This window comes from Hippocampus comes, unplaced genomic scaffold (assembly GCF_001891065.2).
Source record: "Hippocampus comes isolate QL1 unplaced genomic scaffold, H_comes_QL1_v1.1 scaffold225, whole genome shotgun sequence".
In the NCBI taxonomy this organism is placed as follows: domain Eukaryota; kingdom Metazoa; phylum Chordata; class Actinopteri; order Syngnathiformes; family Syngnathidae; genus Hippocampus; species Hippocampus comes.
Window position 1 is genome coordinate 88431 of NW_017805197.1, and position 25755 is coordinate 114185.

The 25755-nt window shown below is 44.4% G+C and overlaps 1 protein-coding gene and 1 long non-coding RNA gene across 3 annotated transcripts in view; both read right to left on the minus strand.

Moving 5' to 3' along the window:
- khdrbs3 (KH domain containing, RNA binding, signal transduction associated 3) overlaps positions 1–16217 on the minus strand; it is a 57863-nt gene extending 41646 nt beyond the window's left edge. Inside the window, exon 1 of one of the 2 annotated variants that reach the window (XM_019868827.1) lies at positions 15802–16217. In XM_019868827.1, coding sequence (XP_019724386.1) covers positions 15802–15892 — 91 coding nt within the window. In that variant the 5' untranslated portion in view covers positions 15893–16217. Of the gene's footprint in view, positions 1–4549; positions 4571–15801 lie in introns of those variants that run through there. The other variant, XM_019868828.1, reaches the window with a different exon arrangement.
- Positions 16218–22086: 5869 nt separating this feature from the next.
- On the minus strand, positions 22087–23795 carry LOC109515144 (uncharacterized). Its single transcript, XR_002168123.1, has 2 exons — positions 23749–23795; positions 22087–22257 (listed from the first exon to the last, which is right to left on the minus strand). It is a non-coding gene; the product is annotated as an uncharacterized LOC109515144 (long non-coding RNA).
- Positions 23796–25755: the final 1960 nt, after the last annotated feature.

Sequence of the window (25755 nt, forward strand, 5' to 3'; positions counted from 1 at the left end):
TTCATTTAGCGCTGTGGGCGTCCTGTGGCGAGAGGTGGCAGGTAAAGCTAATAGACCACTGTGGGCCACAGTGGGGCTGTTGACTCAGCAGTGCCGCCGGCTGTCTCTCCAGGACGCCTCAGTTTGATGACAATCTCACAGAGGCCGCAGAGGGCAAATAGAGACCCCGTTGGGGGCATCACCTTCATGCTGTGATTGCTCGGTATTTAAAGTAAACTATATTTCAGATTCTTCCACAAGCAGAAGCATGCATCTTCAATGCTGCGGTTCAACTAATATTGCGGCGTCAGGTGAAATAGTTGGCATTTTCCCTCAAAGTGATGGAGAATAGGAATGGAAAATCTGTCACTGAACGTTCTGACCTCCTCAATGCCAGTCTGGCTTTTGAAGCAGATCAATCACTCTGTGGTCCTCTGTGCAGTATTGCCGCAGGTAGCACGAAAAACTCACTTTTTTTTTTTTCCTTTTTAAAGATAGATTATTGTAACGCATTAGATTCTCTCTTTATCTCCTCTTTCCTCCTCTTTCAATTATAACTGCTTCAAACAACAAAGAGGATGCAGAAAAGTGGTTAAGATTGTATGACTGTCTGTGTCTTACGTGTTGTATTATTTTGTTATGTTACATGTTATTATGATTTCAAGATGGCGCCGCGAAAGTGGCTGCCTTTACAGCAGCTCTTATATTTTGTTCTTCTACTTTCTTCCTTTCATAACTTTGCTGCTGTAAATGGGGAATTTCTCCATTGTGAGACTATTAAATGTTATCTGATTCTGATTCTGATTACTAGTTTCTCAAAACCTTCGCCGTTATTGAGTAAAGCATTTCCGGCATCACTGGCGATATGTTGCAAAAATATATAACAGGACACATTTAAATATCCTCGACAGTAATTGAAGTAGTTTTTTTTTTCCCCTGTAACCCACTCACTTCAATTCTTAATAACTTGTTGATCCAATTTTTTTTTTTTCTTAGCGTCGCTTGCAAGCAAGTATTTGCATGAAAGTAATCACATATTTTTGCTGCTAACCGAAGGTCCCAAATCCATCTGGAGCTGTCAGTCGAGCCCGGCAATAAGAAAGATCCGGCAGCTGCGCTGACTGACGGAGAGGAAATTGAAGTGTCACATCAACATTTTAACCATACTCTGCTGCCTGTTGTCACCCACCGGCATGTTGCTTCCATCAAGTTATCCCGAAAAGCAAGAACAACAAAAAGGGAGGGGCAACGTCAGAATAACAAGGATTGCCCCCCCCCCCTTCCGAGCATCTTAACCACTCATTGCTCCATTCAAATGTCCTTGCGAGATGTAGGCCACCACTCGTGCCAGAAAGACGTTGCGTGACAGTAATCTTTGACAACGTTGTCAATGTCAGAGCAGCGACCTGAGACGTGCATATGAGCAAATATGGCTGGGAAAATGAGACGGGGGTGGGGGGGCGGATTGGGCGTGAGTGGTGTGCATCATCTGCAGGCTGTCAGTTCACACCAAAGATGCGGCTCCGTGTCATCGAAAAGTGAGAATCCTCTCTCACGCCACAGCAGAGGCGTGGGCAACGCCTCCGAGCATAACCACCCACTGACCGTCATTAGCATTAAAACGCCGAACTGGCAAACGCACGAGGCTGCCCGTGTCAAGTTCCACGAGGCTCGGGACGGGACTTTTGTATTTCGCAGCGCTCCAGAATGCAATTTTGTCGGGTTAGCGGTCTTATTTAAAACCCGCGCTAAAACATCTGGGATGTTGAATGAGAATGATTTCTTTTAAGAAAAAAAATAATAATAAAAAGGGCAGTCTAGCTTAAGTGTGAAATGAGCTCTTAAAGTGTACACATGCAAATTGTGGGCAGGGGATAATGGAATCTCGCCAGCGAAAGGTCAGACTCACTTTGCGCCGGTAACTGCGCTGTTGGTACAGCAGTCGACTTTCAGCCAATTGGAATTGTCATATCGTGAAACTTGCTCTGCAAATCTTTTTTCGCTCGCAAATCAATACCAACAATATCAGGAGATTAAGCTATTTATGATCTCTATCGCTTGTTTATTTTTAACAGGGAATGCAGTTAAAAAAAAAAGAGAGAGCTTTCCTCTCACAAAGAGAGGAAGCTAAGTGACCAAAATCACCCCTCATCTAACGTTAGACGAAATGGAAATATTGACTTAGTTGGTTATACACGTCGCCAAGCTTCCCCCTCCCAGCGCCTCAACAAATCTGACATCATAGGAAAATCTCCCATTGCTAGATAGGTAAGAATATAAATAGAAGTCTTAATTAAGTTAAAATTTGGACACGGGCCTGCATGCATTTGAATTGGTAAATCTCTGTCTCGTACGGGGCTGACAGAACAATGAATATTTCTACTTCTATTAAAGGCAATTTTCCTTCGCTGGCTGTTATTTGCTGTACCGAAAATGCCAATGGTGATTCAAAACTGGAGACAACAGTCTGTCAACATATTTTTGTTTTCCTTTTGGAGCTGCCAAGTTAATGTTTCTACAATGCTATTTACTCATCTGATCCAGGGCCCCAATTTGGGGGATTTTAAAGATTTTTTTTTTTTTTTTTTAATCAATTATACAACATATCATCTTGCTTTGAACCTTACAGTGATATGGACCAAGTTTATGGATGGAGTGCCATCGAAGCAGAACGAATGATTCTTTGCAACTTCTGATGATTGCGTGCTGGCAACAGTTGAAAAATTGGGGGAAACGAGTCTGCGTCGACGCGAGAGTGTAACAGCTGGTTTACGACCTCCCTGGAAGCTGCCGTTAGACAAAGATCATGGCGCACCTCACTTCATAACACAGCTGTTGAATTGAAAGTGCGGGCGACTGGATTTGGCCCTTGATGATCACATTTCGATTTTAGGAGTAAAAATTTACATGCAGATGAAAGTTTGAACAAAATGGGGGAAGGGGGTGGGGGCACTGGTACTACCGTAGTTTGCAGAGTTGACTTTCATACAGCTGGTGTGGAATTGGTCCAAGTCACTAAATGCCCAGGGTGGAATTTGCACTTTGGTCAGCTGGAATAGGCTCCGAGCTGAAACCGTCCATCCATTTTCTATAGCACCTCACCTCTTTAGGGTCAAGGAGAACCGAAGCCTATCCTACCTGACTGGACCGGACACATCAGCAAACAATCACCTCCACTCCGCATGTTTTAAGGATATCGAAAGTCAGACTTGGTTCCAACGGCTGGCTGTGTGAATAGAGTCTGGACAGAGAGTGTTTTCATTAGGCCAATTGCACAATCGCGGTAATGTCTAGATGATTGTGAAAATACAAACGCCTATCATCTCGACCCCAAGATTTTGAATAAAGTGCAGGTACTTGCCACGGTAATTTTGACGGTACCCTGTCCAGAAAACCAGATTCAGCTCAGCGAGTAGCTTCCTTTTCTCCATAGTTCATTTATGGCGTGGCTTGTTATCGCGGTTGCCGCAGCAACCTCGGCAGCTGCAATTCTTTCTTCGAGGAGACGCGAAACAGAATTTCCCTCGGAGGGGGGAGGAGAGAAGCAGACATGCACAACTCATTAATTATGTCTCCGTTCAAGTATCAGTGCACGGCTCGCAGCAGTTTGACTCACGCAGGGGTAATGAAACCTTGCTTCGGAGCTAAACGGGAACGCTGTAGGACAGAGTCCGGCCGGAGTTGAAGCGTCCTCGTCATTTAGAGCGGCCTTTCTTTACCCAACAAAATGTCAACATCCTGACACTTGATGCACCATCTCAAAGCTGCTTGTCCTCATTTGGGTTGAGGGTAAGAAGAAAGTCAATGACCGAAAACTGTGTTTCTGCATCAGTTCAAACAGAACACCAATACGCCATACCTTTTCCAAGGGGCAAATCAATACATGCAAACCCTGGCCTCGTCTGGAGAAACATATCCAGAGAAACCATTCAATAACTCCAAGCTGAATCTGACGGCTGGATTGCTATTCATCTTCCATTACAGGCCACAGGCCAACGACCACTACAAGTCATTTTGTGACATATTTGGCTCTTTGGGCTGCCACTGACGTGTACAGCTGGAGACTGGATGGATTTTTCCGGTGTGCTATTGCTGCAATCATCAGACGCGCTCCGTTTAAGTGTTCATGTTGCTAAAGGGGACCACATAGGACCTTTTTTACATTCACCATTCTCAGTCTACACCAAGTTGCAAATTATAGCTATTTGCATCTGTTGAAACTCCTGGAAAGCGTTTCGTCCTGTATCTATTTATCAAAATGATTGTCTTATAAAATGGGCATATTTTCCTGTGCGGTCGGATGTATTAATAGACAAAAGTGTGAAGCAAACTAGGCTTTTTATCACGTACCTGCTGACGAACATAAAAGACTACGATGGACTGGGAGACCTCGAAGTATTCGAGAATTCGCATCTATCATTTTTTTTACAGGGTGATTCGATCATTGCTTATATAATTTACTCACAATCATTAAATTACTGCACGGTGCTGGGCGCAAACATTGGAAGCAATGTGTTAAAAAAAATATATATATATATATATTTCAGTTAGCATCATGAGCAAGTTTTACCTTAGCCATTACAAGTTATCTTGCCCGACAGTGTGAGCATAGCATCCCATCCCAGGGAACTGGAACCAATGAGAAAAAAAACTGGTACCCGTCCAGACTTTTATCAACTTTTAAATCAGCTCCTGTTTGAGAGGAATACGGCATTGAAAACAATGATAAAGCACGTGCTTTGGACTTTCGGTAAAGTCGGCGATTTGATTAAAAAACGGCGAACACAGCAGGCAGCAGTTGAAATGGTTGATTGAATGGCTAGATGGGCAAAAATAACTTAAACGGTCGCTCAATCTCACCGTTTAGAGCCCGCTTCGACTCGGCAGCCATTAATTTTCACCGTCGGTCATGGCGCACTCATGTGATCAGGCAAAAACAAAGATAAAGCTCGTATGCCATGACTTCCGGTAAAGTCGGCGATTTGATTGAAAAACGGTGCGCACAGCAGGCAGCAGTTGAAGTGGTTAATGTCATGGCAAGATGGGCAAAAATGACATACAGTCGCCAAATCTCACCGGTTTCCGCCCCCTTCGATTCGGCAGCCATTAATTTTCGCCGTCCATCATGGCGCACTCACGCGATCAAGTGACGTAGTTGCGATGGGTCTTTTTTTTTTTTTTTTTTTTTAATTTTATGAATTTTATTTTGACGAAAGCTTAACAAAACATCCATTGATACTGTAATAGAAAAAAAAATTATGGGGATGATTCAATGTCTTGCCTGACAAATAATTTTACTGAAATTGATATCAGTGCGCAGGGGAAACATGCACCAAAAAAATGATTTCAAATCAATAAGCATTGGAATTCCTCTATTCCGCGACAAGCACTGCTTAGTTTGGAGGCGTGTCCCTCCGTTGCATTGGCAAGGACAGACCCAACATTATGTTGAACAGTAATGTTCCTTTGGTGCACACTGCACAGCAGTTTCTCCGGAGAGACTGCCCTTAAATACGGGATCGCTCAATCATGACAAGAGGATCCCGTGTTGGAATAAAATGGGTCATATGATACTTTAAATAAATATGATAATGAGGCAGACAGTGGCGACTTGCCCAAGGGGGTTATTTGTGATATCTGGTGGGAAGAGCAGCCAGGACTGGTCGTAGATCATACGCTTTGCTCTGTTTATATGTCAATGAGATTTTTGTGTGGCAGCATCCACATTTTTGAATTTTGTGCACAGTTAAAGAATACACTCACCCTTAAATGGTGAAATGATGAGCATGATTTTAGCATAATTAATCCAGATTACATTAGTCACACTCTTATCTGTTTGTAACTTGCCGGAGAGGGTTTTTTTTTTTTTTTCCAAAGGTGTTTCATACTCAAGTTACCAGCATGTCTCGTAGGCAGTGATGGGATGCACGTGCGGGTTGGGGTGAGCTGTCTCGCAATTAACAATAATTTCTTGTACATTAAAACTGCATGCAGAGTCAAAATTGGCAGAATGACTGAAGCGGAAACAACTTGCATTCTTAAATGAACACACATAAACCACTTCTTGTTTGAGGGAGTAATGCTGTACGTACTATAATTTAAAAGTCCTTGTACTGTTGTACTGTATAACATGCAGGAATGGAATGTCCAATCAAATGGCGTGGTCGGTGTTAACGGTTCATGAACATGATTACCACACTGACTCACAAGGAATCAGCTCCGTGCCAGGTGATGAATCGAAGGTGGCCACTCAACATGGCGCTCGTCCACTTCAGCAGGCTGCCAATTACCCCTTGCCGTGCGATCGCATGGATGCGCGCATGTGTGTGTGTGTGTGTGTGTGTGTGTGTGTGTGGGGGGGGGTATTTCTGACAGTGAGATCAATGACACATACCGGGCAAAAGCGTCATGCAGTTGTGTGGATTCCCCAAACAGAAGCCGCGTAGAAAAAAAAAAAAAAAAAAGCCAATCATGTCATTCCAACACATTTCAGGAAGGTTGCCTTTTTTTTTTTTTTTTTTTTTGCAATGATATTTGTTTGTTCTACGAGATTATTAAATGAGACGGTAGGATTTTGTAAAGTTGTTACATTCATAAAATCTTTATGTACTGTACAGGTGTGTTAGTCGCTCTGCTACCATTGCAATAAGATCCATTTCTGGTTTTATGGTCGCCATAAAATGTCTCTGCTTCGGCCCTTACGCTTTTTCTTTGTAAGTGGCGTCACATGAAAAAGCCAAAGAAAACCCATCCCGAGCAAAACCACTTGTGGCTTAATCCTTAATAAGATCAGTGATGGGGAGATTCCATTTGATAGGTTTTATGGATGCATTATGTCTGCCATGTTCGAGGCATGCGGTTGGTACGGTTCTCGACGAAATTCTTGAGCACTACATGTTTCACTACCGCAGCAGCAATGATTTTTTTTTCATCTATTGCCTAGAGCAGATGTCAAACTCAAGGCCCGCGGGCCAGATCTGGCCCGCCACATCATTTTATGTGGCCCGCGAAATCAAATCAGACATGCCAACTTCTACCATGATTGCTGAAATCTGAACCAAAATTTCAAGGTCCTTTGTGTTTTGTTGTTTAAAAAAAAAAATACAAATAAAAAAATCAATGCGCTGACCCTAAATAAGTTGCTCCGAGTGTGGGCAGCTGTTTCATTTCCGTGCCCGAGTTTGTTTTATTACTTGCTATGGCACGCCACCTGCTAAAGTACTCGCACTGACAGCTGTGGGCTTGCGCTAACACTGTTAGCTTCCGTCAAATTTCTGGAAGGGGACCGAGACCGCCAAGGCGAGGCCTCCGAGTTTCTCTACACTGGCAACCACGACAAAAACAGCTCACGGCTTAGGTCCCGATCGGGCGCGCCGGGATGAGAAGCCGTCAATACAACAACCGCGGTGAAAGAAAGCCATTAACGTCCTCGCCTCCTATCAACGTGGCCCATCTTCACGCAGGACCAACCCTGGTCAGACAGCAATTAAAACCTCGTCCGTCCAGCGGGGCGAGGGCGTGAACCGCAGATCTATAAAGTTGATTTCTAGCCATTCACCTCCCGCCGGCCTCTCATCGACACGTTTGCAGTGTTGACTTGCACGCCCGCTGTAATTACACTCATCTGTGGCAGACGTGCATTACTTATGGCACAAGAGTGCAACGTGTGATCCTATCACTAATGAATGAGGTGTCTGATCAATAGCTGAAACTTCTGCAAGCGAGGAGGGAGGGTGCGGAGGAGGAGCGGGGGCGGTTCTAATTTCATAACTGTCAGCCAAAGTGACGGAGATGCTGTGCTTTGCAGGAAAAAAAAAAAAAAATCAATGGAAACATGTCAAGACCGAGAACGTTAAAGTGCATGGAATCATTCAATGGAGCTACGGCAAGAACACCGCAGCTCTTTGCCACGGCCAAGAAGAATTCTCTCACAGGCCTTTGCTTTCTTTCAGATCAAATGTGGATGTTTACCGTTGTGAGCCACAACAATCATGGCCTCCCCTCTAATAGACACAACGCCCCCCCTCCACCCCCCACAACTGTCATCTTCCTATTGAGGAAATACAACGTCGCGCCTCAAACATAAGTTTCCTTTTTCCCTTCGTTTAAAAAAAATAAACAAAAACAGGTGCAATTGAAGGAAAAGTGTTCTTGACTGCCAGCAGCAGAGATCCTTTCATTTCGTCCCAACTAATTTATTCTCTGGAGGCGCAACATAACATCAGCTAAAAGCAACTAGAGTAAATAATTATAAAAAATGTGGAAACATTTTTTTGAGCGGCTATTGTTTATTATCCCAAAAACAACAAACTCAATGCAATTTGATCCAGTGCCAAACCCGAGTCTAGTTAGACGCCTGTAGGACATTGAAAGATGGCTCAAATTAGTACTATTTTTTTTTTTTTTTTTTTTTTTGGCATTGTGTCTCGTTTAACTCTCTGCCCCCCCAAAAAAATGTAGTTCATTTTGTGAAGCCATGGACTTTACACAGCAAGAAGGAAATTTTAATTTGCTGAAGATACACCAAAATCTCCTTAAAATTCCCCACATGTGGGGCACTACAGTAACTAACAATGTGGCTGCAGCTCAAAATTTAACGAGCAGGCAGAGATGTACATCTCCCCACCCCCCACCCCCTAAACAAGCCTTTTATTGGCCGAAGCCTTGGCAGAACTTTAACGAGACACGCCGGCCAAGCGACACGGCGAGAAGCACACATGAGCCGGCGGTTCAAGTGTTCAACTCACAACGGTTACGGTAATTGTGTAACACGAGGAAAAGAGTCCACGGCGCGCTTGTTATGATGCTCATTTTCCCCTGATCTGACCTCTTGTTTACGGTTCCGCTGTTAAGACTTAATGAATGTTTTACAGCCAATTGCAACACTGGCCGACTGCGAACACGGCAACGATACACATCTGCTCGCGTCGCCACGTCGGAAAGGTGTCAAAGAAATATCTTATAAACTTTGCTCTAAAAAGCAGAGCCTCGCAAAAGAATTAAGGACATATTGTGTTTGGCATGCTACTCGGGTTTATTGGCTTGGATGGCAGCCTGGCACGTTAAAAAAGGGGGGTAAAGTCAACGTCCTTTAAAAAGTCTGCACGATTGGTTTTTAGTATCAGGCTCTTAAAATAGAGTCGGGACACACAAGGAAGCAGCAGGACACCGTAAAGGTCTCGTGGAGAATTTGCTCCGACAACCAGTCACCGCACAAAAACATATTTTCTCCTACAATCGTCGACACACAAAAGGCACACGTAGAACACATTTATGGATGCAGACTACATCGAGATGGTGAAAAATTGTCTTTCATTCTTTGGATACAAAGAGTTGGGTCACCGGAGCCCCCCCGGAGCCATACTCCTCTGATATGAAACCGTGTGGGAGTGTCCGCTGAATGTGCTGAAACCACATCCCGCTCAACTGTCAATCAGATACCATTTCTATAACCTGGGGGGGGGGGGGGATGATTCTTTTTGATGCTTACACATATTTACATATTTGAGCCACGAAAATATCCCACAAGTGGACTGTTTCAGGACAGTGCTGTAACACTCTGTGACAACGAGGCACTCCACAACACTCACGCTAGCGCAGTACATTTTCGATAGGTAGCTAGCTAACGACAGGTGACAATATACATCAATACAGTATACTAGAAAGTGTGTCACTGTATGTCCGGTCATTGACAAGGCTTTTAACTACACATCGTGTACAAAAATGTCAGGTTATGATCTTCACCTTCAAATATTTTTATCCGTGTCACACGGATGTTTGTGGGTGTAAATGATTTAGCAGGCGAGTGTATAGGTGACTCGCAGCATCTGTTTAGACAGCAACAGGTTCGGGCAGACGCAGGACGCGGGCTTATCTTGGCCGAGGTGCGCCATCGCCACTGCGCCGCGCCGGCGAGGTGGAACGATAAACATAATTAAATTGAGTTGGATTACACAAAATGGATGGGATCAGTTGGGAAGGCGGAGAAGCTAATCCAGTGCAATCCTCTATAGACATGCCAGCCTCACAAAAAAAAAAAAAAAAAAAAAAAAACGAAATGAAGATGCAGCGGAAGGAAAAACGGTTGCTGTCACAGCAAGATCAAGACGCTTTCCAAAGTCAAACGGCAAAAAAAGAAAAAAGTTGAGATGACTCCATTTTACTTCATCAAATAAAATCATGTGGCTCCAGATACTTGGAGGAGACTACGCATCTGCTTAACATTTTTTTCAGCGCGGGACATCGAGAGAACCCTGGAGGCTAACCTTTTAAACACATTCAATGTACTCAGTGTTGACTGTCGTGTACCTTTCCCGTGACTCTCTTTATTCATAAATGATTGTGCAATTGATCGTGCAATTGAGGCATGTGTGATTTTTTTTTCTATTTTTTGGGGAGGGGGCAGAAGGAAAGCGCACATACTGTCACAAATGACAAAGTAACACCATTAGACCACTGCTGCCTTTGGAGCAGGTCAGGTTGGCCAACATGTCGTTTGGTCACCGCGGTCATGACAGTGATGAAATCGTGGGTGAAATTACAGCCGAGCTATTTGGCCGTGATCGAAAACCTTGGGGCTGTGTCAACATCGTACGTGACTATTACCTGGAATCTGTCACGTCAATCAACCAACGTAAAATGGCTTTTTTTTGGCAGGGTAGGAACTTGAATCTTGAACCAAGAGTCATAATGACCAACTAGCATCAACAAAGTCTTCATAGGTCCGAGACCAGTCCAGAATTCTCATTAATTGCCGTCTGTTGAACGGATCGAAAGGTGGCACTCGGCAAGTTTTAACGAAAGGCCGAAGAGGAAACCGTCGTACAATACCAATCACGTCTTTTTAGGTCATACCTAAAACAGCATCGAGGTGAACCAATGAGCTGTGGACGACGATCATCTTGCAAGGATGCTCTTCCGAAAAAAAAAATAAAAAAGTCATTCATGTATTATTGAAGGCGCCTCGTCTCGTAGCTTTGATTGAGTGTCTGCTGGTGTTGACGGCCTAAGGCGGCGTCGGCGAATTTGACAGTCTCGACAGCTTGAATGCATACGATGAGCGCAAACGCGGCAAATGGCGATTGTATCCTCGCAACGTGTTGACGGATCATTTGGACAACAACGGCGGCGCTCAAACAGGAAAGCAACAAGCGCGCACGCTCTGACTAACGCGCCTCTTTCAAAGGCGTTTGAGTTTGACGACCAAGCAAAGCATCTGGCGTGACTACTGCGTCGAACGTGTTATTTGTACAATAAAAATTGTACAACATGACAGATGAGGGCGAATTACTAATTGGACCTGTAGCTCTGTACTCACTAGAGTATTATAAAATGGACTTAAGTGTGCAGAAATTATAAAATAAATAGCTTGTTGCTGACTGTGACTCTTTTTTTTTTTTTTTTTTTAAATCAAATCATCTGTCAGGTATTAATGTTTAACGTAAAATGAGTTTGGAATGCTATTCACGTGGGATCATATGTTGTGGTGAATGTACGATTACAACGATCGATATAGGCCATCGCGAATACATTTCAAAGGGAGCTGGAATTCGAAATTTGAGTTCGGTGGATGTTCTTTTCAGCAAGCTCAAGCGTGACAGTTTGGCGTTTATTCTGTTTGTACAAAATGAACTACTTTTCACAAAGTGCAATTTCAAGCAACAAAGGGTTACCTGGGCTCTTAGCAAATTTTGGGGTCATATAACATTGTGTGGGCCATGATACATTTTTTTCATCTCATCCTTTTTTTTTCAGGTTAAACCAAACAAACAAGATTGCCGAGATGCAACAATATTCGCAAATATGACATCATTATGGCGCTCTCATTTCCAATAGCATGCTACCCATATTAGCGAGCTCAGGAGTGTAAAAGAGGTGCTATTTGCTTTACGCAGCTGCCTGTTGGCCCCGGCCTACATTTCCTCTCCGGATCGGGGCGAGGCAAAGAACTGTGCAAACGCTCTTGCTCGCTCAGCTCGTCTGAATGCAAAGCAGCTGGCTGGTGCTCTCCCGTCTGCCCTCTTACAGCAAGTTCACAAATTCAGGCTTGGGGGTCGAGTCTCCAGCCGGCGCTCTCGCGGGTACCACTCAGGACCGCTCGCTGGGTGGCTCGGCACGTCAGCCAGCCGGGGATCGGGAGATCATTATCACCGGAGAGCACTGTTCTCCCTCTCCCCGCCACAACAAAACGCTTTCGCTTGCCTTTGATCGCATGCCAGAGCTGATTCTTGCTCACTTCTGGGCATTCTCACCCAGGAAGTGCTCACACTTGAGGCCAATTTCAAGCGCGGGTAAAAATACCCCGCTGCTCTGTTGATGAGATGGGAATGTATAAATTAACGATGAGGCATCTTTCCTGAAAATGAGGATGCTTATCCCAAAACTGACAGTTTTAAGAGATTAAGAGTTGCTGTTTTTTGGGGGTTTTTTTGGCTTGCAGGGGCAAGCGAGCTGAGGAAGTTAGGCGCTTGGCTACTGTGGAATATCCGATTAAAAATGTACTTGAAGGGGTGCGACGACATCCAAACCGGGACAAAGTTTTGATGATGTCACACCAGCAACTTTTGAGATGGTTTTCATCAAACTCCACTTTATGCTACGCCTTTGTGCACAGATATTTGCATGGACGTTGAAGAAAGCTGGATGGAAAGTGGATTCAGGTTTGACAACGCAGAATCAACACTGTCGATATAACGAGATTTTTGGGGAGTTTGGGTGGGGGCTTAGAGGTACAGTAGGAACATTTTGTTCACTTGGGATCGTCACTCAAGATATCTGTGCCACAGTTGTGATTAAATCCAAAACGACAAATGGGGATAACCAGAATTCGGTTTTATCTCGTCCAAGATTAATGACAGACATACCGATTTGCCGACGGCTGGTGATGTCAAATTGCCTGAAGTGTGAATCTTTGTCTCTATGTGCCTTGTCATTGGCTGACGACCAGTCCAGGGTGTGTCACGCCCTCTCGCCCAATCTCAGCTAGGATAGGATCTAACACACTCGCAGCCCGAATGAGGACAAGCGCCATCGACGATGGATGGACAATTTCATTTAGCACGAACGCCGTTGACTCGCGACTTCCCCTTGTTGCGAACTCTGCTAATTTCTAGTGTACTGCAGTCTGGGCCATGGGGGATCTCTTCATTAACAAGGGTCAGTTTTGCACTATGTCGTCTTTATTCATGCCGTTTCATGCAATCACCTGTGCAGCAAACCTTCCTGTTCATCCTCTCACCACCTCACTAGTTTGTATGCGGGGAAAGAAACGGAATGAAAGAACGCAGACTGTAGGAGGACTCTACGACTCCCTTAATTTCATCTGAAAAGAATTCTCTCCAGACCTGGAATAATTTTATATTCCCGGTTTGTGTGTTTTAACTGCAGTTACTCCTGCCAATGGCCTAATCAAGTTGAAAATTCATCAGCAAGATGGCAGAGGAAAATGCTGTATTCAACGGCGCCGTCTTCCATCTGCCGTGTGAAAGCGAGATAACAGTATTTGCGGGTTTTACAGTGGTGGCAGACTGTTTTCGGACAATTTTTTTTTTCTGCACTGCCAAGTTGCGCTCACGTTATAAAATGTCACGGATTAATGCTTCCACTCGCCGTCGTGTCCGACTGCACTTCCTGCTCTCACACAAAGAGGGCAAACTCGCTTTCAGAAAAGATTTTACAGCGCAGGGCATCTCAAAGAAGTGTCATTACCAAGAGCTGGCCAAGTGCTCGACCGCAACCATGACGATGCGGCAGGAATTTCTGGCAAATGCTGGCAATTTAGTATATGTGACAACAATCGCCGATCTTTGTCAATTAGCTGTGACATCGGTGAATTGTTTTTGCAAGAAAAGAAAAATGTGGGCAGATGAGTTGTACACAATCTGTTATCTCTGTGGCTGGTGGTCATAATTATAAATTATACGAGCAAGATGAATATGCATGCACTGTAGCTGGGGAGGAAGCAAACAAACTCTGCCTCACTTTTCAAGAGCGTCTTTTATGGCCCAGAAGGAAGCCAGCTTGGGGAAGCAGAGGCAACGCGGGACAAGCAGAGAGCATGAAAGCATGAATTAGTTAGCGAATGTTTACACTGGACGCGCGCCTCCTGCATGAGGCGTTCCGCAGGGCTTTGCCGAGGTAAATTACTGACAGCCAAAAATCGGGAAAGACAACAGACTACGGTCGTCAACGGAGGCTGCCATGTTCCATTTAAAACGACACCACACTATTAGTTTGTTGGAGATGAATTGGCCCACAAGGCTCTGAATGGACTGAGAATTACGGGACTCTTTCAAAAAAATAAAAAACAGAAGCAAACCAAAAGCAGCAGCGTTCTCTTATTCATCTCCTGAACTGTAGAACAAACTTCACGAATTTAAGATTTGTGCAAATTTCTATTTTTTTTTTTATAAATCAAGAATATTAGCTCTCACTTTCAAGAGCTCGCTTTTATTTTGTGATTTTTTTTTTTTTTAACTTTATCATCAAGGAGGGCCACTTCCTCGGCTTCATTAAATCAACTTGACTGTTTTGTTTTATGTTTTCCCGTTTCATCATTTTATTTCTGAATTTTATCCTAATTTTCTACTTCAACCTTGTTGTCATATATCAAGAATATTAGCTTTCACTTTCAAGAGCTCGCTTTTATTTTGTGATTTTTTTTTTTTTTTTACTTGATCATCAAGGAGGGCCACTTCCTCGGCTTCATTAAATCAACTTGACTGTTTTGTTTTATGTTTTCCCGTTTCATCATTTTATTTCTGAATTTTATCCTAATTTTCTACTTCAACCTTGTTGTTTTTTTTTCTTTTTTTTAGCACTATGGATGATATCGTATGACCGGTGGTATACAAATAAAATTGCCTTCTCTTTTTCGGGTCACTGAGAACTGGAGCCAATTTCATCTTACTTAGGGTGAAAGGCAAACACCCAGCGTTTTGTTTTATGTTTTCCCGTTTTATCATTTTATTTCTGAATTTTATCCTGATTTTCTACTTCAACCTTGTTGGGGTTTTTTTCCTTTTTTTTTGCACTATGGATGATATCATATGACCGGTGGTATACCAATAAAATTGCCTTCTCTTTTTCGGGTCACTGAGAACCGGAACCAATTTCATCTTACTTAGGGTGAAAGGCAAACAAACACCCAGGACTGGTCACCCAGTCAATCACAGGCCCAGAGAAAAAGAGAGCGGACACCTTTTTGCGCTCACTTTCACACCTATGGACAATACAGTCTGTAATGAACATAGATGCATGTTTTGGGGATGTGGAGAGCAAGCTGGACTGGCCAGATTAAAAACGTGAACCTCAAAACTGTCAGGCAGACGAGCTAACTACTCATCCATCCATCCATCTATTCGTTCATTTTCTGACACACCTTCAGTAGAAGGGTTCACGAACGTTCACTGATTGGAAATTGAACCTTGTCGACCCGGAAGTCAAGCCAGCTGCACCAATTAGTGACTTTGCAAGACAACAACACTGAACTAATTGTGGCCGGTAGCAATGAGGCTAACAGGCTAAATGTCTTCTTTTATATTAATTTTATAGTCATTTTCGACGTGATGAGCGTCCACCATCGAATAAGATCCAATGCGAAAAAAAAAACCTATTAAAATGCTATTAAACTGTCCTGCATCATACTCTTGGCCATCTGCGTGAACAATAGGGTTGCAAGTAAATGCACACATCACAACGTATAGCGCAGAAACCATCCACAGTTTTTAAATAAGGTGTTGTGAAAACCCATGGTAAGAATTATATGTCCAGATCTTATATTTAATCGTTATGCGTGCAGTCACTCGAACGGCCGAACCTTACCTTGCTCCAGTAGCCGCAGAGAGTGCTGGAAAGCCGGGTCCAGCATTTCCTTCTCCGCCTGAAGTTCCGGCAAGTATTGTTCGCTCCCCATGTCGTCCCTGCCCACCCCCCCCTAGAAAACCCCTCTTCAGGCGCACTTCGGGGAAAACTTGGACAAGCTTCGAGCGGTTCCGTCGTCCAAAAAAAAAAAAAAAAGGAGAAAACGACGTAAGTCTGGCGCTAGAAGAGCATTTTCTTCCCCTCCGGTCCTGGTCTCGCTCGCGCGCACACGCAGAGATGCAAAAAGGATGAATTGGGAGCTTCAATGTTGTTGTATTGATCCCATCCGAGAGAATCTACGCCGCGTGCACCCCGGCAGCGTTTGCCCTTCTCCTCTGTGGGCGGACAGTTTGCCTGAAGCTCGCCACCGACCGACCCAGCGGGGGAAAGCGACGCCTCCCGATTGGACGGCGGGAAGGAACGAAGGGGGCGGGGCCAATGGGAAGAACTGTCCGTCTTGCTGAATCGTGCCAGCACATGCAGCGGTACTTTGACCTACAAACTTAATTCGTTCCTCGTCGGCAATTTCTTTTCGTGTCTCCAAAGTCGCTGCGAGATAGCAGTCTTCCATTTGTTCACGTGTAAGTTAAACTCCGCAAGATCTTTCCGGCTTCAGGTGTTGGGGAGTCAGTCGAGGGCAGGCGAGACAGCCGCTCCATGACAAAATAAACATGACAAAAGCTACATTTTCCCAAACTTTTTTTTTTTTAATCATTTGACTGTTGACCTCACAACACGTTATGGTGGGTAGCTGTTGTTTGATGGTCAACATATTGTCGGTACACGTGGATCGGTGCCGTTGGGAGTTTTGCTAAGCGGATAACCCAGCCTCTGTGATGAAGAGCCATAAATCAGATTGAGTTGAATGAATTCCCTATTTTGCGAGATGAAACTGGTCTGGAAATGACTGCGCACATTTCTTCTTTGAACCGCTTGAGGAAAATGAACAAGCAGAAGCCTCCCGCGTCGCTGCGATTGTCCTCTTAGCTTACTGAAACCATTGATCGCTTGGAATTGTACGGACATGTTGTCAATAGTTCTCCGGGAATCCAATCACCTTCTTGCAGGTCGGGCGTGTTTTACCAACAGCCGTGTTTATGAATTAATGAAATAAGAAGACAAGAGGTATACGTTTGTTTTTTCGAGAACAGTGTGATGAGGCGGGATGCGAAGCCAATTTCCTTCCTATTTTTTCTGCAAATAGTTCTGTCTTTTGTTGGCGGATCCTAAACAAGCTCCATCATTCTTAGAAGGTGTGCAAAAGAGATAAGAATACTGTCAATATTTGCAGAGGATGCTGAGATAGCCTCGGGTGGGTGGATATACAGTTCTGTATCTGTAGGCCGATCGACACCGGTTACATAATTGCTTTCTTTTCTCCTCCTTTCATAAATTTTGTGGCGAATATGCGACACAGAGGCGGAAACCAAGAGGGAAATACGTACCCTCTTTATAAATTGTGATGTGTGAGACGGCTGGTGCGTTTTTTTATCTTCTTTAGCTTGTTAGACGCGCAAGCAGTCGGATGGTAACTTATAAAAGCTCCGCAAGTGCTTTAATAAATACGTGCGGGTGCTAACGGTGCGTGATTAACAAAACTGCAGCCACCGAGAGACAAGCTGCTCCTCTTTATCCATGTAACTTCTTGTCTGAGACCACCCCCCCCCCCCCAGACGAGCTAACTACTCATCCATCCATCCATCTATTCGTTCATTTTCTGACACACCTTCAGTAGAAGGGTTCACGAACGTTCACTGATTGGAAATTGAACCTTGTCGACCCGGAAGTCAAGCCAGCTGCACCAATTAGTGACTTTGCAAGACAACAACACTGAACTAATTGTGGCCGGTAGCAATGAGGCTAACAGGCTAAATGTCTTCTTTTATATTAATTTTATAGTCATTTTCGACGTGATGAGCGTCCACCATCGAATAAGATCCAATGCGAAAAAAAAAACTATTAAAATGCTGTTAAACTGTCCTGCATCATACTCTTGGCCATCTGCGTGAACAATAGGGTTGCAAGTAAATGCACACATCACAACGTATAGCGCAGAAACCATCCACAGTTTTTAAATAAGGTGTTGTGAAAACCCATGGTAAGAATTATATGTCCAGATCTTATATTTAATCGTTATGCGTGCAGTCACTCGAACGGCCGAACCTTACCTTGCTCCAGTAGCCGCAGAGAGTGCTGGAAAGCCGGGTCCAGCATTTCCTTCTCCGCCTGAAGTTCCGGCAAGTATTGTTCGCTCCCCATGTCGTCCCTGCCCACCCCCCCCTAGAAAACCCCTCTTCAGGCGCACTTCGGGGAAAACTTGGACAAGCTTCGAGCGGTTCCGTCGTCCAAAAAAAAAAAAAAAGGAGAAAACGACGTAATGTCTGGCGCTAGAAGAGCATTTTCTTCCCCTCCGGTCCTGGTCTCGCTCGCGCGCACACGCAGAGATGCAAAAAGGATGAATTGGGAGCTTCAATGTTGTTGTATTGATCCCATCCGAGAGAATCTACGCCGCGTGCACCCCGGCAGCGTTTGCCCTTCTCCTCTGTGGGCGGACAGTTTGCCTGAAGCTCGCCACCGACCGACCCAGCGGGGGAAAGCGACGCCTCCCGATTGGACGGCGGGAAGGAACGAAGGGGGCGGGGCCAATGGGAAGAACTGTCCGTCTTGCTGAATCGTGCCAGCACATGCAGCGGTACTTTGACCTACAAACTTAATTCGTTCCTCGTCGGCAATTTCTTTTCGTGTCTCCAAAGTCGCTGCGAGATAGCAGTCTTCCATTTGTTCACGTGTAAGTTAAACTCCGCAAGATCTTTCCGGCTTCAGGTGTTGGGGAGTCAGTCGAGGGCAGGCGAGACAGCCGCTCCATGACAAAATAAACATGACAAAAGCTACATTTTCCCAAACTTTTTTTTTTTTAATCATTTGACTGTTGACCTCACAACACGTTATGGTGGGTAGCTGTTGTTTGATGGTCAACATATTGTCGGTACACGTGGATCGGTGCCGTTGGGAGTTTTGCTAAGCGGATAATCCAGCCTCTGTGATGAAGAGCCATAAATCAGATTGAGTTGAATGAATTCCCTATTTTGCGAGATGAAACTGGTCTGGAAATGACTGCGCACATTTCTTCTTTGAACCGCTTGAGGAAAATGAACAAGCAGAAGCCTCCCGCGTCGCTGCGATTGTCCTCTTAGCTTACTGAAACCATTGATCGCTTGGAATTGTACGGACATGTTGTCAATAGTTCTCCGGGAATCCAATCACCTTCTTGCAGGTCGGGCGTGTTTTACCAACAGCCGTGTTTATGAATTAATGAAATAAGAAGACAAGAGGTATACGTTTGTTTTTTCGAGAACAGTGTGATGAGGCGGGATGCGAAGCCAATTTCCTTCCTATTTTTTCTGCAAATAGTTCTGTCTTTTGTTGGCGGATCCTAAACAAGCTCCATCATTCTTAGAAGGTGTGCAAAAGAGATAAGAATACTGTCAATATTTGCAGAGGATGCTGAGATAGCCTCGGGTGGGTGGATATACAGTTCTGTATCTGTAGGCCGATCGACACCGGTTACATAATTGCTTTCTTTTCTCCTCCTTTCATAAATTTTGTGGCGAATATGCGACACAGAGGCGGAAACCAAGAGGGAAATACGTACCCTCTTTATAAATTGTGATGTGTGAGACGGCTGGTGCGTTTTTTTATCTTCTTTAGCTTGTTAGACGCGCAAGCAGTCGGATGGTAACTTATAAAAGCTCCGCAAGTGCTTTAATAAATACGTGCGGGTGCTAACGGTGCGTGATTAACAAAACTGCAGCCACCGAGAGACAAGCTGCTCCTCTTTATCCATGTAACTTCTTGTCTGAGACCACCCCCCCCCCCACTCTCGACTTCCCTCTTGGGTATATGAGTGATTCACCGCAAAGAGAAGCGCATTATGAATCAGCTTACTTTTTAATCTCTCGCGGAGACCATTAAAAACCAGCTCAAATGCACTAATCTCCCCGTGCAGGGGAGCACTTTATTTATAGATATGCTTTCCAGCTGTTGCGCCCTGTCTTCATAAACAAAAACCCTTGTGCCGGAGCCGTCATCTAAGGCGCCGATCAAAGCCCACCCCTCCGCGAGAGCTTTTTATTTAAGTCCTACAAGGCCAGAAGGAGCCGTGCAAACAGAACCGATGAGGAATGTCCTGTCAGACGGGGAAGAAGAATAGCAAGCACTTATACCGCAGCGCTTTTTTTTTCCAACACTGGAAAACGGACGTATTAGTGAAATGCCGACTTCCTCAACTGTAACATCTTGCATGATGAGAAGGGACCGACTTGTCTCATCAGCTTTTCAACCGAGTCTGCTCCACGTCAAAGTGAGGAATCATTCGATGAGGACCTGCCGCGTCACTTTGCGTCGTGGGAGCAAACACAAATGTGTGCGAATGATGCAGGGTGAAGTGTGCAACACTTGGTGGTGAAGTGTGCAACACAAAACAAGTGTGCAGTCGCAAATCGGAGATCCTCTCGACACCCGAAGTGGCTCTTTCCGCACGAGTGGGTTGCCTGTGTGGGCAGAGTGACAACACCGCCTCCTAGTGGCCACGTCCACAATCCTCTCAAGATTCTTGAGATGAGAGTTTAGACGTTAAGATTAGATGGCGATAGGATGAAATGAAAATAAATTAATATCTTCCATTCCAGTGTCGTACATCGGGCGAAAAGTGCCTTCTCCACAATAATAGTGAAAGCGTATTTACACCGCATCACAGTCAAAGTCATTATCGTGAAAGAAACATAAACCCGTACTATGTTGCTTCATGACACATATAGAAAATGATTCTCATACTATACGTGCTTTCTATGCTAACAACTATTTAGTTTGTAAGTAGCTGAAATGAACGTTTCATTGTTATCCACCTGCACACGTTGATGAGAAACGTGACGACTCCTCATGACGTCATCACGAGAGGTTATTTCTAATAGTTTACTCGTCGTGATGAGCTCCATGGGAGGGGCGAAACGTTGCAAACAGCTCGCAGTATGACGCCATTCACAAATCATGAATCGCGTTCAACGGAAATCCCGTGTCAATCAAAAAGTGAGAGTTCATCTTTCAAGGCAAATTCATTGTAGCCAATGAGGATCATCTTCTGGCTACGGGCAACAGATAGCGACGCCAATTGGGGGTGAAGAAGTGGAACTCGGAACTTCTGTTCGGACCAACGCACTGAAACCAAAAGCCTCCTTCGAGTCGGGCCTCCTCCGCAATCCCACGTGCTCCCCTTACAAAAGTCACCAACCGCATGCCGCGTCTACTAATCGGCGCCATTAACCCGCTGTTGGGCGCAATTCTACTGCCACGGCCCATCCATCAGTTACATTGATCACGCATGGTCGCCTTTGAGGTGCACATACTCGTCTGTTGCCCGGGAAATGTTGTGCAAAGGAAACCTAATGAGAAACTGTCAGCGGTGCACAGGTAAACAAATCAATGGCACCCGGCGATTCCACCGAGGTCATCTCTCACACACACACACACACACACACACACACACACACACACACACACGCTGCAATACCACTAAACAAACTTGGGGTTAAAAGTGCGGTGAAAGCGTCTGGAGTGCGAAGGGCGCAATCAAAATTGGGATTTTAGCAGTCAAAAACACATTCCGCTCTTTAAAAAGAGCATAGATGGATTTTTTTCAACAGAATTTTCAGGAGACCTTCGGAGGTGGACATTCGTCTGCATTCCATTCAAATGTTGCAGCAATGTGTCCATTATTGGTCGATTTGGAACCAATGGAGGTATTCTACAATGTTTTCACTTTTCTTGGACCAATTCATTGAAGTCCTTTTGAGTCTTAAAGTGAGGACGGAACAGTTTAGCCCACTTTTGTCATGAACGATGGCACAGTGTGTCATGTTTCTGTGTGTCGCACTCATGAACCAGGAAGTAGCTGGCTGAAATAAATACGGACGGGCAAAATAACAGATTCTTTTCTGTTTTGGGAGTGGATATTGTGGGGGGGGGGGGGGGGGTTGCGTTTTGATAAACACTCCCCCCCACTTGAGTGGCACTTAAACTGCCGGTTAATTTTGAGCGTGCGTCTCATCGGTTCACACATTCTACTTTGGATTGTCTCAATGCAAGCCAAAGAGCACTTTAAATTGGAACCGTTGCGAAAGTAATTATGGGGATTCATAGCTCCAGTGACAGAGAGACAATATGGTGCCAAAATGACTTCAAATCTGCCTGTGACTCGACACGTGTCTTTATTTGTTTTGTTTTTTTTGGGCACAAATGGTACAAAGTACGGTCTTCTTGACGCGCCGTCTCTCTGAGCTGTCAGGAGGCTCGTGTCGCTCTTAGGCCCGGACCGCCACTTTCTGCTCCCCATTAGAACTGTCAGCTCCACTCAACGACGGCCTTTAATCACGTCAAATAACATTTCACACGCCAAATCCTCAGCGAAAGACAAACGGCGCATCAAGTGACCCCCAACATCAAACAGAAAAAAAAAACACGTCAGCAAAACCCAAGATGGAAAATGTCACACAAAATGAATGTTTATTAACAGTGTGATGAGTGATCGCTCATGATGGAAGCAATCAAAAGGTGCCATTTTCTGCCTGTCTGATGTTTCATCGTCCAAACTGTATCGTGATCTTTACAGGCCGACGTTCACCGTGACGAACATTGTCGATAGCACCCCGCCGCCCCTCCCAAAGGCTCCATCTTGTATTGACACACAAGTGTATCCAGCAAACATCAAGCTGAGAAGGTTTCACATTGTGCTGTTGTATCCTTTTAACCATTAACTCTCAGTGAAGTCACAGGAGAAAGAATCAACTCCCATTCTAACTCACCCGCACCTTTAAAATGTAAATCCAATGGTGTTATGGTTCAGGAGAGGTAGAATTAGCAGTGGATCCAAGAGCGAACGGGGAGCAGGATAATCGTAGGATCACTTGGTCCGGGGGGTGAAGGAGCAGCGGCAGGCTGGGAAGGCAGGAAGGCACTAGGAAGAGACGCGCAAGAGTAAGCAGTTGTACACCAAACATCCAACAAGGGAAAGCATGTGCGCTAAAAAAAGGCCGACATAGCACTCGTAATTCACGAATCAGCAGAGGTCTCATACACAGGTGGTGAGTGCTGATCAGCTGCAGGTGCGGGAGCAGCCTGAAAATAGAGGAAGCAAAAACAAAGTCCCCGGAAGTGGACCATCAAAATAAATGAGAAAGTCATAATACAAAAACCTAAGTTTAGTATCGTGTGACAGCACATCACAAATGGTCCTAATCAGGAGCCAATTTGCTGTTTGGTTTGTACTGTTGAAGGTGCATGTGACCGGTCAAAGATGTGTGGCGGCGTCTGTGGGTCCACGCTAAGTAGAAGGGGGACAAGGCGGAGGGGTCAAGCGGGCATGCTGAAGGAGAAAAGATGAGAAGAAATGAACAAAATGTGTCTGCTGTAACTCTCCAAAAACGATTACACCTTGTTGATGGCTTTGAAGCACTCTGAGTATGTGAATTATTAAAGCAATATAAGTAATGCATATTGGATACGTGTATTTTTGAATGAAGAATTCATTTTACACATGATTTGGTTTAAAAAAAAAAAAAAAATTGGGACACACGGTCTCTGAGTTTCACTTTTTGAAGTGAACTACGAACCAAAAAAGGTGTACATGGGGGGGATACTGTACTCAAAGTGCTATTTTAGCACTTTCGGGGACAGAGGTTACTGCAGTGGACGGCTATTCAAATGTTGCGTTCTCTGATATTGATTAATCTTTTGGACATTTGGGAATCTGAGTCCGAGTGAATGACACTTGACTTTTGAACAGACTGGTATCGATTGGTCAGCGGGGGAGCAGGTGTTTCCTGTCGAGAACAGGAGCTCCTTCACCTCTCTTACGTTGCACCTCTTCACCCTTTTACGGCTGATGTCCCGGGTCTCCACCCGAGAGGCTCCAGTGCTTGGCGGCAAATCCTCTTTCGGCCTAAGGCGACAACGTCACCCGAGATGAGGTGGGGGAAGCCAGATGCTCGCCTGGTCGGCCGGCTGCCCGCCTGCCTTCGGACTCAATGGCCATCGATTGGAGCAGTAGCGACACTGTGTCCCGGGGAGGGGTAAGCAGATACACCTCATTGCCTCCAACAATCCTGCGGCCCCTGTAAGGACAGGTCGTGGTAAATTAATAGTGTGCTTGCAGCGACTGGATATTGTTAATGTATTTTGCTATCGATGGAGTGAAATAACATGAGTCGCTTCAGCCGTACTTAACACAAAACATAAATCCTCCAAGAGCAATGAGGTTCAAGGCAAGCAGGAAGTGAGTTGTCACGAGCTCGCTGCCGGCCAGGATGTTGGCCGGGTTGCTTTTTGGACTGAAGGGGTTAAATAAATTAACTGATAGAAATCTGAACGTAGTATCCGTGGGAAAAAAATTCAAATAACATTAAATATGAAAATGCTTTACTTTGCTTTTCACTTTCTTATTCAATTTACATTTGTTTAAAATTGAACACAACATACTATATCCGCCCCCCTCCGAGGACTTCAACCCAATCAATTTATTCTACTTCTAAAATAGTGACTAGTTGCATTGGAACAAAATCAGACGTTTTCAATATGGTAGCCGCAGGACAGTGTGATTTCCTGCAGAGATTATTGTGAAAATGATCATTTGAAGATGTGAACACCCGCCAAGCTTCATAAAAATCGTGTTACGTTTTGTTTTGTGATCATAACGTGGAGAGTGTTTTCACTTTGAGAAATATCATGATTGATATTGTGTATTTCAAGGTAATTTGTGATAATGTGTTTTTATTTTCAGGAGTGTGTATGAAACTGGTACGTATTACATGAATAAATTACGACCGAAGAAGTAGCTCTCCGTTTCAAAAAGATGGGAGGAAAAAAAAAAAAAAAAGCTTCATAAAAATCGTGTTACGTTTTGTTTTGTGATCATAACGTGGAGAGTGTTTTCACTTTGAGAAATATCATGATTGATATTGTGTATTTCAAGGTAATTTGTGATAATGTGTTTTTATTTTCAGGAGTGTGTATGAAACTGGTACGTATTACATGAATAAATTACGACCGAAGAAGTAGCTCTCCGTTTCAAAAAGATGGGAGGAAAAAAAAAAAAAACATAAATTCTCCGATGTTTGAGCTGACGGAGCAACGTTGCCATTTCTGATAATTCTCTTCAGATGTAGCAAAAAGTCCTACAAGGAGTGCATGTTACACTTCAATGCGCCGAGAAAATCAGTCTCCCTTGTAATTGCTCTGGGCAATTTCAGACCACACCGAACGACGAGCGAATCAATTTTCCTGGTTAGGTTATAGATTTTCTCCACCGGGGGCTTTTCATAAGTACGAGTGAAGATATGTCACGTGAAATATGAAGAAATCTTGAGAGAAAGCGGAAATACAGAGAGCACATTTTGCTCCGGCGGATCCCAACGGATGCCGCTTTGACGGTAATTGGATGCGTTTTTTAATCATGCCTTCCAATCTGCACGATTGTCGAAGAGTTATCGAGATCATGCTGACGATACAAAGTCGTCACTCGACGCCACGCGGTCCATCATGATGAGAACGGCTCCAGTCTGACCTCTTGTGGGGAATTTTTGCACTGATCACCAACAGTTCAACTGAGGTCATGTCTATTTACCTGATATAAATCAAGTTTACCCTCTGCCTTCATTTGTCAGTCAATATATGCTCGGGCAAGGCGGCGAGTTCCACAGTTCTTGCTCGTGGCATGCACAAAGCCTCCTCTCGGGTAAGTGATGAGCTCGGGCAAAGGAAATAAGGAGGTCAAACCTGTCAAAAAAGAAAAAAAAGAAAACAAGGTGTTCTAATTAAATCATAAATGAAGCTAATGGGTGCATAAATTGTTCGATATGTCAAAAA